Source organism: Pseudophryne corroboree, chromosome 6 (genome assembly GCF_028390025.1).
Source record: "Pseudophryne corroboree isolate aPseCor3 chromosome 6, aPseCor3.hap2, whole genome shotgun sequence".
Classification (NCBI taxonomy): domain Eukaryota; kingdom Metazoa; phylum Chordata; class Amphibia; order Anura; family Myobatrachidae; genus Pseudophryne; species Pseudophryne corroboree.
Window position 1 is genome coordinate 496,323,119 of NC_086449.1, and position 14,032 is coordinate 496,337,150.

A 14,032-nucleotide genomic window follows, 5' to 3' on the forward strand; every position below is an offset into this window, starting at 1 on the left:
GAAGTCTTCTGCCGCCGATTTTCCGGACCATCTTCATGCTTCTGGCTCTGTAAGGGGGACGGCGGCGCGGCTCCGGGAACGAACACCAAGGACGGGTCCTGCGGTCGATCCCTCTGGAGCTAATGGTGTCCAGTAGCCTAAGAAGCCCAAGCTAGCTGCAAGCAGGTAGGTTCGCTTCTTCTCCCCTTAGTCCCTCGTTGCAGTGAGCCTGTTGCCAGCAGGTCTCACTGTAAAATAAAAAACCTATCATATACTTTCTTTCTAGGGGCTCAGGAGAGCCCCTAGTGTGCATCCAGCTCGGCCGGGCACAGAAATCTAACTACGGTCTGGAGGAGGGGCAGAGAGGGAGGAGCCAGTGCACACCAGATAGTACCAAATCTTTCTTATAGAGTGCCCAGTCTCCTGCGGAGCCCGTCTATTCCCCATGGTCCTTACGGAGTTCCCAGCATCCACTAGGACGTCAGAGAAAAGTCATTAAGATGTGTTTGGCATGATTTCTCCCCAGTAAATCCAGGCTGTTTGGGATTGTGTAAATTGCTGGATTTGAGATATTCCACAATTCCTACTTTTAATTGTGTTTCCACCAATTTTCCTACTACTGATTAAGGCTGACTGGTCGGTAGTTGCTGGTCTCTTTCTTGGTTCCACTTTTTTGCAGTGGAACTATCTGTGCTATTTTCCAGTCCTCTGGAATAACTCCTGCCATTAGCAATCGGTTAAATAGTTCTGTAACTGGTGTTACTAGCACCGCTTTAAGCTCTTATAGTATCCTTGAATGTATCCCATCTGTCCCCACTTTGTTTTGAGAGTTCTGTTGGGACTATCTCCTCTGTAAATGCACTTGTATCTAAATACACACTAAACAGTTGCATCAAGTAGTACAATTAGGTTCTGATTTCACTCAGTTGTTTGAGTCTGAGTCAAACATGTACATGTGGATTGTACAAAACCGTATGTTGAAAAAAAAAACCTTTCAATTCCTGCACTTGATGAAACCGCAGTGACTGTCTGCTTCAGAAGATTTACTACAGAAGTGTCTAACTGAAGTTGAGTTGCGTAGGATATCCAACAGGCTAGAGGAGATGTCCACTTCAAACATGTATGGTGCAAATGGTTTCATGGATGCACGAAAGTTGATAATGGCCAGCACAATTTGACGATTATTGACATGAGAAAACTCTCTCAATTTCAGCAGGACTAAGCTTTTTTCCCCTGTACCTAGGATAAAGTAGATTAGCCAGCAAGTGGGCATCTGTGAATGCAATTTAAGCTCTTGCCTTTGCCATCTTTACTACATTGGTGTGGTGTCCAATCTCTTCAATATCATCCAACAGCTTCTTAAACACTTGTACGATCTCACTGATTGTGCAATTGCGTCTTTGTGCACAATCTAGGGCTACAGCTACAGGTTTCGGTCGAGCCAAATAATCTTCAGTACTCCGCTTAATACTAAAGTTATTAACTTTGTTAGTACAGGTTGAGTATCCCATATCCAAATATTCCGAAATACGGAATATTCCGAAATACGGACTTTTTTGAGTGAGAGTGAGATAGTGAAACCTTTGTTTTTTGATGGCTCAATGTACACAAACTTTGTTTAATACACAAAGTTATTAAAAATATTGTATTAAATGACCTTCAGGCTGTGTGTATAAGGTGTATATGAAACATAAATGAATTGTGTGAATGTAGACACACTTTATTTAATGCACAAAGTTATAAAAAATATTGGCTAAAATGACCTTCAGGCTGTGTGTATAAGGTGTATATGTAACAAATGCATTCTGTGCTTAGATTTAGGTCCCATCACCATGATATCTCATTATGGTATGCAATTATTCCAAAATACGGAAAAATCCGATATCCAAAATACCTCTGGTCCCAAGCATTTTGGATAAGGGATACTCAACCTGTAATGTCTTGTGGGATATCATCTTTGTTTGCATCACATACTCTAACAAGAATGGTCCAGTTTTTCAGAAAGGACTCCAAACAGTCTGCCAAAGGATTCCAGCGTACATCACTTGATAGTATATACTTGGTAGAATCTCCCATACACCATCCATTATTCTCCCCAACTGAGCTATAACAAATAATAAAAAAAGGACTGCCCCCACCTACACATCTCTCTTTCTAAGCAAAAGTATTAGTTTAACGTTTTCATTTAAATCACGATTTAATCATTTGATTTAAATTGTTTGATTTAAATTGTGCAACCCTGCAAGCAAGTCATGAATTCACATTTACTTAAAACACATGAATTTGCATGAGGGTGAAGGCATATTGGATTCGCTGGTAGTTTCATAGTTTCAGAAGTTTGGTTAAATGTTTTTTTCTGTTTGCGCCCTGTTTAAGTCCTGAAGAAGTCCTAATTTTTTATAAAACGTAAGAACCCTTAAAAAAAAAAAACCCACTGCCCAGCCTAGCTAGTTCTCCAGTCTCCAAACTTCAGAACACAAGTGGTGGGTGGGATGTTAGCTATGGCTAGTCATTTTTACATAAACATTTGAAAGAATGATAACATTTAAAATAACTAGGTGTAATCCAGCATATGACAATGGTTCTTGATCAAAAATGTACATATAAGGAAACCACCAGCCATTTGCAAAACAGATACTATTTTACAAAATAGCGTACCATCCAATCATTCCAACGCCGGATGAAAAACTCAGATGTTTTATTCCTTCCCTCTTCCGTCGTATCAAGCACATTTCACTTTCTTCTTCTGCGCTAAAAAAAATAAAAAAAATAACCATTACTTGCAGAAAAATGAAGAACCGTGTTAAGACAATTTATTTTCATTTAATGATCTAAAGGTCTGAGGGGAGATGTATCCAACCTTCTGAAGTAGGGAAATGGCCCATAGCAAAAAAAAAAATCAGCTTTATGCTATTATTTCTAAAGTACATTCTAGAAAATGGTAGCTTGAAGCTGATGGGTTGCAATAGGTAACGTCTCCACATGTCTCCTCTTTAGAAGGTTTCTATACCTTTTATGCGGAATGTGAAGATTTGGTGATTTGCACAAATGCCAGTCATCTTCAGTGCATCCAGAAAGTATTCACGCCGCTTCACTTTTTCCACATATTGTTATGTTATAGCCTTATTCCAAAATGGAATAAATTCTTTTTTTCCCCCTTAAAATTCTACACACAATACCCCATAATGACAGACGTGAAAAGTTTGAGATTTTTGCAAATTAAAAATAAAAACAATAAGAAATCACATGTACATAAGTATTCACAGCCTTTGCCATGAAGCTCAAAATAGCTCAGGTGCATCCTGTTTCCACTGATCATCCTTGATATGTTCCTACAGCTTAATTGGAGTCCAACTGTGGTAAATTCAGTTTATTGGGCATGATTTGGAAAGGCACACACCTGTCTATATAAAGGTCCTACACTTGACAGTGCATGTCTGAGCACAAACCAAGCATGAAGTCAAATGAATTGTCTATAGACCTCTGAGACAGGATTGTCTCGAGGCACAAATCTGGGGAAGGGTACAGAAAAATATTTGCTGCTTTGAAAGTCCCAATGAGCACAGTGGCCTCTCCATCATACTTAAATGGAAGAAGTTTGGAACCAGCAGGACTCTTCCTAGAGCTGGCCGGCCGTCTAAACTGAGAGATCGAGGGAGAAGGGCCCTAGTCAGGGAGGTGAGCAAGAACCCGATGGTCATTTTGTCAGAGCTACAGCATTCCTCTGTTGAGAGAGGAGAAGAACAAGTATCTCTACAGCAATCCACCATTATGGCATGTATGGTTGAGTGGCCAGACGGAAGCCACTCCTTAGTAAAAAGTACATAGCAGCCCGCCTGGAGTTTGCCAAAATGCACCTGAAGGACTCTCAGACAATGAGAAATAAAACAATTCTCTTGTCTGATGAGACAAAGATTGAACTCTTTGGCGTGAATGCCAGACGTCATGTTTGGAGGAAACCAGGCACCTCTCATCACCAGGCCAATACCATCCCTACAGTGAAGCATGGTGGTGGCAGCATGATGCTGTGGGGATGTTTTTTAGTGTGTCAGGAACTGGGAGACTAGCCAGGATAGAGGGAAAGATGAATGCAGCCATGTACAGAGACATCCTGGATGAAAACCTGCTCCAGAGCGCTCTTGACCTCAGGCTGGGGCAACGGTTGATCTTTCAGCAGGACAAAGACCCTAAGCACCCAGCCAAGACATCAAAGGAGTGGCTTCAGGACAACTCTGTGAATATCCTTGAGTGGCCAAGCAAGAGCACAGACTTGAATCCGATTGAACAGATCTGAAAATGGCTGTGCACCAACGCTTCCCATCCAACCTGATGGAGCTTGAGATGCTGCAAAGAGGAATGGGCGAAACCACCCAAAGATAGGTGTGCCAAGCTTGTGGCATAATATTCAAAAAGACTTGAGGCTGTAATTGCTGCCAAAGGTGCATCGGCTGTGAATAATAGGATTTTAATTACCTACGGGTAAATCCTTTTCTCGTAGTCCGTAGAGGATACTGGGGTCCACATTAGGACTATGGGGTATAGACGAGTCCACTAGGAGCCTTGGGCACTTTAAGAAATCAATAGTATTCACTGGCTCCTCCCTCTATGCCCCTCCTACCAGACACAGTCTAGAAACTGTGCCCGAGGAGGCGGACATACCGTGAGAGAAGAATAGGTAAGCATAGTGGTGAGATTACAACCAGCACACACAAGAGGAAAGCCATGCTAACAAAAACATGAAACAGGAACAGCAACAGCTGAACCAACATTACTTAACCAAGTAACAGTGCAGAAACGAAGCACTGGGCGGGCGCCCAGTATCCTCTACTGACTACGAGAAAATAATTTACCAGTAGGTAATTATAACCCTATTTTCTCTTATGTCCTAGGGGATGCTGGGGTGCACATTAGTACCATGGGGATGTACCAAAGCACCCAAACCGGGTGGGAGAGTGCTGAGGGTCCTGCAAAACTGATTGACCAAACTTAAGGTCCTCAGAGGCCAAAGTATCGAACTTGTAGAACTTAGCAAACATGTTCGAACCTGACCAAGTAGTTGCTCGGCAGAGCTGTGACGCCGTGACACCCCGGGCAGTCGCCCAAGAAGAACCCACAGACCTAGTAGAGTGGGCATGTACAGATCTAGGAACCGGCAAACCTGCCGTAGAGTAAGCATGCTGTATAGTAAGCTTGATCCAGCGAGCAATAGACTGCTTGGAAACAGGACACCCAATTTTATTGGGATCATACAAACAGCGAGTCCGATTTTCTGTGACAAGTTCACAACATCCAGGTACTTTGAAGTGGAAAGGGTGTCAGTAAGCACCGGAACCACGATAGGCTGGATGATATTAAACGCAGACACCACCTTTAGAAGAAATTGCTGACTAGTTCTGAGTTCAGCTCTATCTTCATGAAAAATCAAATAGGGACTCTTGAGGCAACGCCCCCAATTCCAACACACGTCTTGCCAAAGCCAGAGCCAGCAATGTAATGGTCTTCCATGTAAGAAACCTTACATCAACCTCCTATAAAGGCTCAAACCATTCAGATTGTAGAAACTGCAACACCACATTGAGATCCCAAGGTGCCGTGGGAGACGCAAAGGGCGGCTGGCTGTGCAGAACCCCTTTCAAGAACTTCTGAACCTCAGGGAGGGACGCCGACTGTCTTTGGAAGAAAATGGACAAGGCCAAGATCCGGTCCTTTATAGGTACCCGGGTTTAGGCCCACATCCACTCCTGACTGCAGAAAAAGCAGAACACGACCCAGCTGAAATTCCACCGTAGGGCATTTCCTGTTTTCACACCAAGACACATACGTCCTCCAAATCCGGTGGTAATGTTTAGACGTTAACCCTTTTCTGGCTTGGATCAGGGTAGGAATTACCCTATCCGGAATGCTTTTCCGGGCTAAAATTTGACGCTCAACCACCATGCCGTTAAACTTAGCCGCAGTAAGTCATCATAGACGAATGGCCCCTGTTGCAGAAGATCCTCTCGAAGAGCTAGAGGCCATGGTTCCTCCAGCAGCATGTCCAGTAGATCTGCGTACCACCCCTTCTTGAACAATCCGGATAATCTTGTAAATTTATATTTGCCTCCTTAGAAGCTGGTAAGCCTAACTTGAAGAATCTGTGAGGTGGGAGTTCCTGAAACTCCAGTCTATACCCTTGGGCGATGACCTCTTTGACCCAGGTATCCTGACATGACGTCACCCATATGTGACTGAAATCTCTTAAATCGGGCTCCCACCTGCCTGTCTCCCAGGCATAGAGGTCCACAGTCGTTCTGAAGGCTTTGAGGAAGCAGAACCGGAGTTGTGTTCCTGTGACCTTGCAGTTACTTGTTTTCTGGGTTTACCTCTATTGCCTTTGAAGGCTGTAGAAGAACCCTTGGCTTTATGTTTGAATTTTGCTGTCCGAAGGGACTGCAGAGTCGGAGCAGAGTAGGTCTTCCTAGCTGGGGGGGTCTGCGGAAGGAAGATATGTAGACTTACCCGTCATAGCCTTGGATATCCACGTATCCAGTTAGTCACCAAACAGGGCCTCATCTGTGAAAGGTAGGCTTGCCACACCCTTTCTGGAATCCGCATCCGCCATCCACTGACGTAGCCATAGGCCCCTGCATGCGGACACGGCCATGGCCATGGAGCGTGCATTGAGCAATCCAATTTCTTTTATGGCTTCCACGATAAAATTTGAAGAGTCCTGTATATATTGCAGGAGTAAAATAATCTCACCTCTTGGTAAGGAATCTAACCCCTCAATTAGGTTAGCTGACCATTTTGCAATGGCCCTAGTGATCCCAGCACAAGCAATAGTGAGTTTCTGGGAACCCCCGCAGCTGTGTACAGAGATTTGAGGTCTGCCGCATCTTTTAAGGAGGCTGCCCCCGTGACCGGTAAAACTATTTTACGTGATAATCTAGATACCGATGCATCAACAATCGGTGGGTTTTCCCATTTTTTTCTATCGTCCTGAGGAAAAGATGTGAGCAACCTTTTAGAGAACTGAAACCTCTTGTCAGGATTAGACCAAGTTTCTTCAAATAAGGAATTTAATTCCTTAGATGCAGGGAAAGTAGCAGAGGATTTCTTTTTTACATTAAAATAAGATTCCTCATCGTCCTCTGTCGCTTTATCAGGAATGTGCAGGACATCTCTAATAGCCTCCATCAGGGCCTGTATTCCCTGTGACAAAGATGCATCCCCCCCCTCCCGAGTCCACCTCACCCTCCTCAATGTCTGATACCTCATCAGCAGTATCAGTCTGCATGATTTGGGCGAGTTTACGTTTTTGTAGACAAATGGCAGGGGTCTGAGACGCTGGAATGGCCACTGAATCTATATTCATCAGGTCATCCACAGATTGTCTTAAGTTTTGCGTCTCCTTCTCATTTTGGGATAATTTATGTGAAATATTTGAGATCATCCCTTTTCATGAATCCAACCATACTGGTTCAGACCCACTAGCCTGAGAATGTGTACTATCCTGAGTACACTGTAGGAATCCCCCTGAGTGAGAAAAACACACTGCTGTGCATGAAACACACTCCTTTGACATAGTAAAATGTAAAAGAACACACAAACTTTCAGGATGATTAACTTAAAAGCACAGTTAACACACTCCAGTATGATGGAGCCAGCCACACACCGCCCCTATAGTTAATTATAAGGTTAGCTGGGTCGCAAACTAAGCCCTCTTAAATAAGATTTTACTTACCGATAAATCTATTTCTCGTAGTCCGTAGTGGATGCTGGGACTCCGTAAGGACCATGGGGAATAGCGGCTCCGCAGGAGACAGGGCACAAAATAAAAGCTTAAGGATCAGGTGGTGTGCACTGGCTCCTCCCCTATGACCCTCCTCCAAGCCTCAGTTAGGATACTGTGCCCGGACGAGCGTACATAATAAGGAAGGATCTTGAATCCCGGGTAAGACTCATACCAGCCACACCAATCACACCGTACAACTCGTGATCTGAACCCAGTTAACAGTATGATAAATGCAAAGGAGCCTCTGAAAAGATGGCTCAAACAATAATAACCCGAATTTTTGTAACAATAACTATATACAAGTATTGCAGACAATCCGCACTAGGGATGGGCGCCCAGCATCCACTACGGACTACGAGAAATAGATTTATCGGTAAGTAAAATCTTATTTTCTCTGACGTCCTAGTGGATGCTGGGACTCCGTAAGGACCATGGGGATTATACCAAAGCTCCCAAACGGGCGGGAGAGTGCGGATGACTCTGCAGCACCGAATGAGAGAACTCCAGGTCCTCCTCAGCCAGGGTATCAAATTTGTAGAATTTAGCAAACGTGTTTGCCCCTGACCAAGTAGCTGCTCGGCAAAGTTGTAAAGCCGAGACCCCTCGGGCAGCCGCCCAAGATGAGCCCACTTTCCTTGTGGAATGGGCTTTTACTGATTTTGGCTGTGGCAATCCTGCCACGGAATGTGCAAGTTGAATTGTACTACAAATCCAACGAGCAATCGTCTGCTTTGAAGCAGGAGCACCCAGCTTGTTGGGTGCATACAGGATAAACAGCGAGTCAGTTTTCCTGACTCCAGCCGTCCTGGAAACATATATTTTCAGGGCCCTGACAACGTCTAGCAACTTGGAGTCCTCCAAGTCCCTAGTAGCCGCAGGCACCACAATAGGTTGGTTCATGTGAAATGCAGAAACCACCTTAGGTAGAAATTGAGGACGAGTCCTCAATTCCGCCCTGTCAGAATGAAAAATTAAGTAAGGGCTTTTATATGATAAAGCCGCCAATTCTGACACACGCCTGGCTGAAGCCAAGGCTAACAGCATCGACACCTTCCACGTGAGATATTTTAAGTCCACAGTGGAAAATGGTTCAAACCAATGTGATTTTAGAAAACTCAATACAACATTGAGATCCCAAGGTGCCACTGGAGGCACAAAAGGAGGCTGTATGTGCAGCACCCCTTTCACAAATGTCTGAACTTCAGGTACTGAAGCCTTTCTGGAAGAAAATCGACAAGGCCGAAATTTGAACCTTAATGGACCCTAATTTTAGGCCCATAGACAGTCCTGTTTGCAGGAAATGCAGGAAACGACCCAGTTGAAATTCCTCTGTAGGGGCCTTCTTGGCCTCACACCACGCAACATATTTACGCCAAATGCGGTGATAATGTTTTGCGGTTACTTCCTTCCTGGCTTTGACCAGAGTAGGGATGACTTCTTCTGGAATGCCCTTTTCCTTTAGGATCCGGCGTTCAACCGCCATGCCGTCAAACGCAGCCGCGGTAAGTCTTGGAACAGACAAGGCCCCTGCAGTAGCAGGTCCTTTCTTAGAGGTAGAGGCCACGGTTCGTCCGTGAGCATCTCTTGAAGTTCCGGGTACCAAGTCCTTCTTGGCCAATCCGGAACCACGATTATAGTTCTTACTCCTCTCCTTCTTATGATTCTCAATACTTTTGGTATGAGAGGCAGAGGAGGGAACACATACACTGACGGGTACACCCACGGCGTTACCAGAGCGTCCACTGCTATTGCCTGAGGGTCCCTTGACCTGGCGCAATATCTGTCCAGTTTTTTGTTTAGACGTGACGCCATCATGCCCACCTTTGGTTTTTCCCAACGGTTTACAATCAGGTGGAAGACTTCCGGGTGAAGTCCCCACTCTCCCGGGTGAAGGTCGTGTCTGCTGAGGAAGTCTGCTTCCCAGTTGTCCACTCCCGGAATGAACACTGCTGACAGTGCTATCACATGATTTTTCGCCCAGCGAAGAATCCTTGCAGCTTCTGTCATTGCCCTCCTGCTTCTCGTGCCGCCCTGTCTGTTTACGTGGGCGACTGACGTGATGTTGTCCGATTGGATCAACACCGCCTGACCCTGAAGCAGAGGTTTTGCTTGACTTAAGGCATTGTAAATGGCCCTTAGTTCCAGAATGTTTATATGAAGAGATGTTTCCATGCTTGACCACAAGCCCTGGAAATTCCTTCCCTGTGTGACTGCTCCCCAGCCTCTCAGGCTGGCATCCGTGGTTACCAGGATCCAATCCTGAATGCCAAATCTGCGGCCCTCTAGAAGATGAGCACTCTGCAGCCACCACAGGAGAGACACCCTTGTCCTTGTCGACAGGGTTATCCGCTGATGCATCTGAAGATGCGATCCGGACCATTTGTCCAGTAGATCCCACTGAAACGTTCTTGCATGGAATCTTCCGAATGGAATCGCTTCGTAAGAAGCCACCATTTTTCCCAGGACCCTCGTGCACTGATGTACTGAGACCTGTCCTGGTTTTAGGAGGTTCCTGACTAGCTCGGATAACTCCCTGGCCTTCTCCTCCGGGAGAAACACCTTCTTCTGGACTGTGTCCAGAATCATTCCTAGGAACAGGAGACGTGTCGTTGGAATCAGCTGCGATTTTGGAATATTTAGAATCCACCCGTGCTGACGTAACACTACCTGAGATAGTGCCACTCCGACTTCTAACTGTTCCCTGGTTCTTGCCCTTATCAGGAGATCGTCCAAGTAAGGGATAATTAAGATGCCTTTTCTTCGTAGAAGAATCATCATTTCGGCCATTACCTTGGTAAAGACCCGAGGTGCCGTGGACAATCCAAACGGCAGCGTCTGAAACTGATAATGACAGTTTTGTACTACAAACCTGAGGTACCCTTGGTGAGAAGGGTATATTGGGACGTGGAGATAAGCATCTTTGATGTCCAGAGACACCATATAGTCCCCTTCTTCCAGGTTCGCTATCACTGCTCTGAGTGACTCCATCTTGAATTTGAACCTTTTTATGTAAGTGTTCAAAGATTTCAGATTTAAGATTGGTCTCACCGAGCCGTCCGGCTTCGGTACCACAAACAGCGTGGAATAATACCCCTTTCCCTGTTGTAAGAGGGGTACCTTGATTATCACCTGCTGGGAATACAGCTTGTGAATGGCTTCCAAAACTGCCTCCCTGTCGGAGGGAGACTTTGGTAAAGCAGACTTCAGGAACCGATGAGGGGGAAACGCCTCGAATTCCAGTTTGTACCCCTGTGGTACTACCTGTAGAATCCAGGGATCCACTTGCGAGTGAGCCCACTGCGCGTTGAAATTCTTGAGACGGGCCCCCACCATATCTGAGTCTGCTTGTAAAGCCCCAGCGTCATGCTGAAGACTTGGCAGAAGCAGAGGAGGGCTTCTGCTCCTGGGAAGCGGCTGCATGGTGCAGTCTTTTTCCCCTTCCTCTGCCCCGGGGCAGAAAAGAGTGGCCTTTTGCTCGCTTGTATTTATGGGAACGAAAGGACTGAGTTTGAAAAGACGGTGTCTTTTTCTGTTGATGTGAAGTGACCTGGGGTAAAAAGGTGGATTTTCCAGCCGTTGCCGTGGCCACCAGGTCCGATAGACCAGCCCCAAATAACTCCTCCCCTTTATACGGCAATACTTCCATGTGCCGTTTGGAATCTGCATCCCCTGACCACTGTCGCGTCCATAACGCTCTTCTGGCAGAGATGGACATAGCACTGACTCTTGATGCCAGGGTGCAAATATCCCTCTGTGCATCACGCATATATAGCAATGCATCCTTTAAATGCTCTATAGTTAACAAAATACTGTCCCTATCCAGGGTATCAATATTCTCAGTCAGGGAATCCGACCATGCGACTCCAGCACTACACATCCAGGCTGAGGCGATTGCTGGTCGCAGTATAACACCAGTATGTGTGTATATACTCTTTAGGATATTTTCCAGTCTTCTATCAGCCGGTTCTTTGAGGGTGGCCGTATCAGGGGACGGTAACGCTACTTGTTTAGATAAACGTGTGAGCGCCTTATCTACCCTAGGGGGTGTTTCCCAGCGCGTCCTAACCTCTGGCGGGAAAGGATATAGTGCTAATAATTTATTAGAAATTAGCTGTTTTTTATCGGGGAAACCCCACGCTTTATCACACACCTCATTTATTTCATCTGACTCAGGAAAAACTATTGGTAGTTTTTTCACCCCCCACATAATACCCTTCTTTGTGGTACTTGTAGTGTCAGAAAGGTTCAATGCCTCTTTCATTGCTGTGATCATGTAACGTGTGGCCCTGCTGGACATCACGTTTGTCTCGTCACCGTCGACACTAGACTCAGTATCTGTGTCTGGGTCTGTGTCGACCCACTGAGGTAACGGGCGTTTTAGGGCCCCTGACGGTGTCTGAGACGCCTGGACAGGCACTAATTGATTTGCCGGCTGTCTCATGTCGTCAACAGTTTTTTGCAAATTGCTGACATTATCACTTAATTGTTTAAATACAATCATCCAGTCAGGTGTCGACTCCCTAGGGGGTGACATCACTAACACAGGCAACTGCTCCGCTTCCACCTCATTTTCCTCCTCATACATGTCGACACACGCGTACCGACACACAGCACACACACCGGGAATGCTCTGATAGAGGACAGGACCCCACTTAGCCCTTTGGAGAGACAGAGAGAGAGTCTGCCAGCACACACCCAGCGCTATATATATATATATATATATATATATACAGGGATAACCTTATATAAGTGTTACTCCCTTATAGCTGCTGTTAATATATTTATTTGCTGCCAAACGTGCCCCCCCTTCTCTTTTTTACCCTGATTCTGAAGCAGGACTGCAGGGGAGAGTCAGGGAGCCGTCCTTCCAGCGGAGCTGTGAGGGAAAATGGCGCTTGTGTGCTGAGGAGATAGGCTCCGCCCCTTCACGACGTCCTTATCTCCCGCTTTTTCTGTGTAAAATGGCAGGGGTAAAATACATCCATATAGCCCAGGAGCTATATGTGATGTATTCTTTTTAGCCACCTAAGGTATATACTGTAATATTGCGTCTCAGGGCGCTCCCCCCCAGCGCCCTGCACCCTCAGTGACCGGAGTGTGAAGTGTGCTGAGAGCAATGGCGCACAGCTGCGGTGCTGTGCGCTACCTTAGTCTGAAGACAGGATCGTCTTCTGCCGCCGATTTCACCGGACCTCTTCGTCTCTTCTGGCTCTGTAAGGGGGACGGCGGCGCGGCTCCGGTGACCCATCCAGGCTGAACCTGTGATCGTCCCTCTGGAGCTAATGTCCAGTAGCCTAAGAAACCCGATCCACTCTGCACTCAGGTGAGTCCGTTTCTTCTCCCCTTAGTCCCACGATGCAGTGAGCCTGTTGCCAGCAGGACTCACTGAAAATAAAAAATCCTAAACTAAACTTTTATTCTAAGCAGCTCAGGAGAGCCACCTAGATTGCACCCTTCTCGGCCGGGCACAAAAATCTAACTGAGGCTTGGAGGAGGGTCATAGGGGGAGGAGCCAGTGCACACCACCTGATCCTTAAGCTTTTATTTTGTGCCCTGTCTCCTGCGGAGCCGCTATTCCCCATGGTCCTTACGGAGTCCCAGCATCCACTAGGACGTCAGAGAAATAAAGGTTCAGTATCCTAATATTGCTCCACCCTTTGCTATGACCCCCTAGTAACGCTGAGGCAAGCTGGAGACCTTGTGGAGGGGCTGCGCTTCCCTGCCAGTCTGTGTAGAGCTGCAGAAGGAAAATGGCGCTGGTGAGCTGCTGGGTCCGCTGATAGTGAAGCCCCAGCCCCGTAATGGCGCGCGGTCTTCCTGTTATACTAGCTGAGGTATGCATGGTGCTCAACAGTGGGTTAGAACCCCTGTAAGCTAGTTTGCCAGTGTGGTTAATGTAAGTAGTGGCTCAGAACGCCCCGCACAGCGGAACACACGCACATAGCATGTCACCATGAGCCCTGGAACCAAGTCCCACGAAGCAGGCCGGTTGTTGCCAAACAGCACTGTCTGAAAATAACAAACAGAAAAAATAAATGTAGAAAACTTCAGGAGCTTCCCTAAGCGTGACCGGTTTCTCTGGGCAAATTTTCTAAACTGAGTCTGGTAGGAGGGACATAGAGGGAGGAGCCAGTGCACACTATTGATTTCTTAAAGTGCCCAGGGCTCCGAGTGGACCAGTCTATACCCCATGGTACTAATGTGGACCCCAGTATCCTCTAGGACGTAAGAGACACTTATGTACATGTGATTTCTTAGTTTATTTATTTTTTTTAAATT

The 14,032-nt window shown here is 46.1% G+C and overlaps 1 protein-coding gene across 4 annotated transcripts in view; it reads right to left on the reverse strand.

Moving 5' to 3' along the window:
- The window catches only part of SCAF11 (SR-related CTD associated factor 11), a 329,496-nt gene that overhangs the window by 99,162 nt on the left and 216,302 nt on the right, over positions 1-14,032 (reverse strand). For all 4 annotated transcript variants that reach the window (XM_063927353.1, XM_063927352.1, XM_063927354.1 and 1 more), the window contains one exon: positions 2,638-2,730. In XM_063927353.1, coding sequence (XP_063783423.1) covers positions 2,638-2,730 — 93 coding nt within the window. The remainder of the gene's footprint in view (positions 1-2,637; positions 2,731-14,032) is intronic.